At 58.4% G+C, this 5,799-nt stretch overlaps 1 protein-coding gene across 1 annotated transcript in view; it reads left to right on the forward strand.

The window, feature by feature from the left end:
* FCHO1 (FCH and mu domain containing endocytic adaptor 1) overlaps positions 1-5,799 on the forward strand; it is a 40,090-nt gene that overhangs the window by 25,109 nt on the left and 9,182 nt on the right. The window contains exons 8-16 of the mRNA XM_037728809.1: positions 429-558; positions 672-756; positions 1,296-1,320; positions 1,695-1,752; positions 2,187-2,365; positions 2,451-2,475; positions 2,777-2,828; positions 4,229-4,320; positions 4,704-4,979. Coding sequence (XP_037584737.1) covers positions 429-558; positions 672-756; positions 1,296-1,320; positions 1,695-1,752; positions 2,187-2,365; positions 2,451-2,475; positions 2,777-2,828; positions 4,229-4,320; positions 4,704-4,979 — 922 coding nt within the window. The remainder of the gene's footprint in view (positions 1-428; positions 559-671; positions 757-1,295; positions 1,321-1,694; positions 1,753-2,186; positions 2,366-2,450; positions 2,476-2,776; positions 2,829-4,228; positions 4,321-4,703; positions 4,980-5,799) is intronic.

Raw genomic sequence — 5,799 nt, forward strand, 5'->3', positions numbered from 1 at the left:
AAAGAAAGAAAGAAAGAAAGAAAAAGAAACTCAATAGAGGGTGGGGAGACTGGCTAAACTTTTTTTTTGAGATGGAGTCTTGCTCCGTCCCCCAGGCTAGAGTGAAGTGGCGTGATCTTGGCTCACTGCAGCCTCTGCCTCCCAGGTTTAAGTGAGTCTCCTGCCTCAGCCTCCCAAGTGGATAGGACTACAGGCGTGCACCACCATGCCTGGCTAATTTTTTTTGTATTTTAGTGGAGACGAGGTTTCACCATGTTGCCCAGGCTGGTCACCAACTCCTGAGCTCAGGCAATCCATCCGCCTCGGCCTCCCAAAATGCTGGGAATACAGGCATGAGCCACTACGCCCAGCCAATTCTTTTGTGTTTTTAGTAGAGACAGGGTTTCACCATGTTGGCCAGGCTGGTCTCAAACTCCTGACCGCAGGTGATCTGCCCTGGACTCCTAAAGCTAGGATTACAGGCGTCAGCCACCGCGCCCGGCCCCTCAGTTGAGTTTCTGTCTCCCATCTCAGGACCTCTGGACTTCGAGGCCTACAGTGCGGCTGCCCTGCAGGAAGGCAAGTACGTCTGGGCCTGGATGCCCAGGCTGGACCATGGGGCTGAGGGAGGCTGATCTGAATGTGAAAGGAGGCACCTTCCCGTGCTCAGCTGCCCCCCAATCTATCCTCAGCAATGAAACGTTTGCGGGGAGCCAAGGCCTTCCGCCTTCCGGGACTCAGTCGGCGGGAGCGGGAGCCAGAGCCACCTGCAGCTGTGTGAGGAAGCACCCTTGCCCGGCCTGGCCCAGGCTAGCCCAGAACCCCTCTTCTAGGATAGCCCAGGAGTATCCATATTCCAGGCTAGCCCAGGAATCCCTCCACCCAAGGCAGACCAGGAGGGCCTCTGGCCCAGGCTAGCTCACTATTACCACTGCCAAGGCTAGTCCAGAATTCCTCCTTTTGCCAGGTTAGGCCAGGAACTGCCTGTCCCAGAGTAGCCTAGCCTTTCCCCTGCCCAAGCTGGCCCACGACTGGTCTGTCTGTTTGCCAAGTCTAGCCCCCACTTTCCCTACCTTCATAGGGCAGCCCTTCAGATGAGTTCCAGGATTTCTTGCCTCCCAGACTGTTTGAGAACACCCTCTACTCAGCTAACCAGATTCAACCCCCTCCCCACGCAAGCCCCGGGGTCCCACTGCCTCCAGGGCTAGCTCCGGGCAATATGACAGCCCGGGAGCTGCCCCAGCTTCCATGTCCAGTGTAGGGGGGACCAGATGGGCTGCAGAGGCTGACAGCAACCTCTCTTCCTCCATCCCCAGAGATTCCCTGGAGCCTGATTCAGGGGTGAGTGATGTGGGAGGGGTCAGGCTGGGCTGCAAGCAGGAGGAGTTTGAGCCTACTCTCGGCTCTTAAAGTTCAGATCTTTACTGGAAACTAAAGAGCCGGGATTGAGGGGTGGGCTGGAGGTGGCACAGCCTGGGGGCTGGGTTCAAATCCCACCTCAGCTGCAAAGTCCCGTGGACCACGTGATAATGTCCCTGCCGAAGCTCAGTTTATCCCAGGAACCTGCCCACACACCAGGGAAAGACAGTTGTTGCCATCAGGGTGGTTTTGGGGTCGGAGTCAGGGCCTGGGGGCGGGGCAGTTGGCAGGGTGAGATGGCAGGTTTGATACCCGGTAGCCTGACTCACCGCTGCCCCTCCCCCCGACTTCCCTAGACATGTCCAGAGGTGGATGATGAAGGTTTCACCGTCCGGCCCGACGTGACCCAGAACAATATCCTTCTGGCACCCCCTGGGGGCAGTTGTTGGCACAGCAAGGACAATAATCACTTCACTTTCAGCAGTCTTCTCTGTACATCCTGGAGAGAGTCTCCCCTGTGGATGAAGCCAACCTAAATGCAATCACCCACTCTATGGGCTCAGCGTTGGGCAAGAGGGAGAGAGAAAAGGAGAGCTGGAAGGGCTTCCTGGAGGAGGGGGCACCAGTATTGGGTTTTGCAGCTGAATAGGAGTTTGCCAATTAGGGCTGGGCAGGCTTGTGCAAAGGCTTGGCAGTGGGGTGGGTGTCAGGACTTAGGTGGCAAGCGGTGAGCGATGGGATTGTGCAGGACCTCCAAGGGTGTGAGCAGGGAGGGACGAGGCTGAGCTGGAGAGCTGACTGGGGGGAAGCTTGTGTTGGGATTGGCTTGGACCTTGACCGCAGCTCACGCACGGCCGAGCCCTCCCGTTTCTCATCCAGCGACTCCGACTTCGACGATGAAGAGCCCCGCAAGTTCTATGTGCACATCAAGCCTGCCCCGGCCCGGGCTCTGGCCTGCAGCTCCGAGGCCGCAGCAGCACAGCTCAGGGCCACCGCAGGCAGCCTCATCCTTCCTCCCGGCCCAGGGGTGAGGTGTGGGAGGGGTGCCCTGGGTGGTGCTGGCAAGGCTGGCTGGATGCCCTCGTATGTGATGTTGCCCCCTTTGTCCACAGGGCACCATGAAACGCCATTCTTCACGTGAGTAGCCTTCGGTCTTGAGTGGGGAGGATGCGAAGGTGGGGAGGCTGTGGGTGTGGACTTGAATCCTAGCTCTGTTGTGTGACTTGGGTCAGGCTGCTTAACCACTCTGATCTTTAGTCTCCTTTTCTGTAAAATGAGGTCATTATTAAACAAGAGCTGAAAGGGATAGTTGGGGCCAGGAGGAGCTGACATCTGGAGACAGGCTGACTCAGGCTTGAATCTGGATGGCGCTGAACCTCAGTCCCCTGGTCTGTAGAGTGGGGAGCATTGCAGACTCAAAGAGGTGCATCTCTTGTAGGGGACGCTGCTGGGAAACCCCAGAGGCCACGGTCTGCCCCCAGAACTGGCAGGTGGGTTCCACATGAGTGGGCAGGCTGGGGCTGTCCCCGCCTCCTCTCTCCGCCTCCCCGTATCTCTGCCTGGTGTTATCTTGTCCTGACTAGGAGTTGAAGTCACACTGGATTTTTTTTGTTTTTGTTTTTTGAGAGGGTGTCTCACTCTGTGACCCAGGCTGGAGTGCAGTGGTGCGATCTCGGCTCACAGCAACCTCTGCCTCCCGTGTTCAAGCGATTCTCCTGCCTCAGCCTCCTGAGTAGCTGGAATTACAGGCAGCCGCCACCACCCCAGCTAATTTTTGTATTTTTAGTAGAGACAGGGTTTCACCATGTTGGCCAGGCTGGTCTCGAACTCCTGACCTCAAGTGATCTGCCCACCTCGGCCTCCCAAAGTGCTGGGATTACAGGTGTGAGCCATCACACCTGACCTATACTGGCTTTTGAGGGACCATTTAGTCATTCATTTGATGAACATTTATTGAGTGCCTGCTGTGTACCTGTGCTGTTCTAGGGCCTGGGTTCTGAGACAGGTCTCCCTTCTCAGAGTCACATTCTAGTGACTCAGATTTTAAGAATAGCAAATAAGACTGGTAATCCCAGCACTTTGGGAAGCCAAAGTGGGTGGATCACCTGAGATCGGGAGTTCGAGACCAGCCTGACCTACATGGAGAAACACCGTCTCTACTAAAAATACAAAATTAGTCGTGCGCAGTGGCGCATGCCTGTAATCCCAGCTACTTGGGAGGCTGAGGCAGGAGAATCAGTTGAACTCAGGAGGCGGAGATTGCGGTGAGCCGAGATTGCGCCACTGCACTCCTGCCTGGGCAGCAAGAGTGAAATTCCATCTCAAAAAAAAAAAAAAAATAGCAAATAAGTTAGAGCATATTTGATACTTCTAAGTACTATGGAGAAACTAAGGCCGACGAGGTGAAGAAAGGAGGAGGTGACTTCGCTTGGGGTAGGGATGGGATCCTCCCCAAGGGAATGACCTGGAGCTAAGCCCCACGGAGGAGCCAGGAGGTGGCTGTGAAGGGAGCTGAGGGAATGGAACTCCAGACTGGGAACAGGCTGGGCACAGTGGCTCACACCTGTAAGCCCAGGACTTTGGGAAGCCGAAGCGGGCAGTTCATTTGAGGTCAGGAGTTGGAGACCAGCCTGGCCAAGATGGTGAAACCCCGTCTGTACTAAAAATACAAAATTAGCCAGGTGTGGTGGCAGGTGTCTGTAATCCCAGCTACCCAGGAGGCTGAGGCAGGAGAATTGCTTGAACCAGGGAGGCGGAGGTTGCAGCGAGCAGAGATCGGGCTACTGGGCTCCAGCCTGGGTGACAAAGTGAGACTCCGCCTTAAAAAAAAAAAAATGGGTGGGATGAGGCTTGGGAAAAATAGAAGCAGCCCTCTTGGCCTCCTCTCTAGCTGTGCAGAGAAATTGCAGTCAGAGGAGCAGGTGTCCAAGAACCTGTTTGGGCCGCCCCTGGAGTCAGCCTTTGACCACGAAGATTTTACAGGTGATGGGGATAAGGGATTGGAGGGCATGGGTGTGGCCAGAGGGAGGATGGGTGGGGCCATTGCAAAGTCAGGCCGCTCACGTCCGCGGGAGGACAGGCCAGGCTGGAGGGAAGACTGGCCCGTGTAGGGGTGGGCGGGGCCGGAGTGAAGGTGGGAGGGGCCATAGAGGGGGCGGGGCCCTGGGCAGTGGGCGGTGGCTGGGTGGATGGGCCGGGCATTTTTGGAGAGGGAAGTCACCAGAAGGCGTGGCCTCGGGGGCTTGCACAAGGACTGAATGGGGGCCCCCCAGACCTTTCCTCGACGTTGCTGTAGCCTGCAGGAGGATGGGCGGGGACTCCAAGTGGGCGAGGGTCGGAGCTGACCGCCCCCTTCCCTCCCCAAGGCTCTAGCAGCCTGGGCTTCACCTCCAGCCCCTCCCCTTTCTCCTCCTCGTCGCCCGAAAATGTGGAGGATTCCGGCCTGGACTCTCCGTCCCACGCGGCACCTGGCCCCTCCCCAGATTCCTGGGTCCCCCGCCCAGGCACGCCGCAGAGCCCGCCCAGCTGTAGGGCGCCGCCCCCAGAGGCCAGGGGGATCCGGGCACCGCCTCTGCCAGACTCGCCGCAGCCCCTCGCCCCCTCTCCAGGGCCCTGGGGGCTGGAGGCCTTGGCTGGAGGAGGTGAGTCCAGCGGGCCTGGGCCTGAGAATTGCTGGAACCCTGGGTCGGGGATTGAGCACCTGCTGTGGGCAGGGCCTGATCAGGCTGCTGAAGACACAGCCAGGATCAGGAGGGCAGAACCTCCCACCCTTGCGGGGACAACGAGATGGACAATTAGCAAGGCAGGCGGTAGCGGGTGCCAGCTGGGGGCCCTCCCTGAGGAAGGGACATCTGAGCTGCGATTTCAGGGATGTGAGGACAGAACCACGTGAACATGAGGGGGAAGATGTGCTGGGCAGAGGGCACAGCCCTAGTGCAGGAACGCGCTAGGCATGTCTGAAGAACAGCAAGGAGGTCGGCCTGCTGGAATGGGGTGATGAGGGGAGGAGGAGGGAGAGAGTGGGGGTGTCGGCAGGGAAACGGGACCAGGCAGGGCCTGATGGGCCCAGGGAGGGCTTGTGAGTATCACCCTGAGTAACGATGAGGCCATGAGCAGGGAGAGGGGTGGGACCTGACTCAGGTCACAGGCTCCCTTGAGCAGCTTTGGGAGTGAGGGCAGAAACCAGACAGGGAGGCAAGTGGGTGATGGGGGTAAGGGTGACAGTGGGAGAAACAGGCGGACAGGTCACTGCAGGGAGAGGGTGGAGTAAGGGGAGGAGTCGAGGGAGGGTGGAGGATGAGGAAGGGGCGGGATCAAGGGAGGGAGGAGGATGGGGGAAAGGGTGGGGTCAAGGGAAGGAGGAGGATGGGGAAGGGGCGGGGTCAAGGAAGGGAGAAAGATGGGGATGTGGTGGGGTCGAGGGAGGAAGATGGGGAAGTAGCGGGGTCAAGGGAGGGAGGA

The sequence above is a fragment of the Cebus imitator genome, unplaced genomic scaffold (assembly GCF_001604975.1).
Source record: "Cebus imitator isolate Cc_AM_T3 unplaced genomic scaffold, Cebus_imitator-1.0 Scaffold280, whole genome shotgun sequence".
Lineage (NCBI taxonomy): Eukaryota > Metazoa > Chordata > Mammalia > Primates > Cebidae > Cebus > Cebus imitator.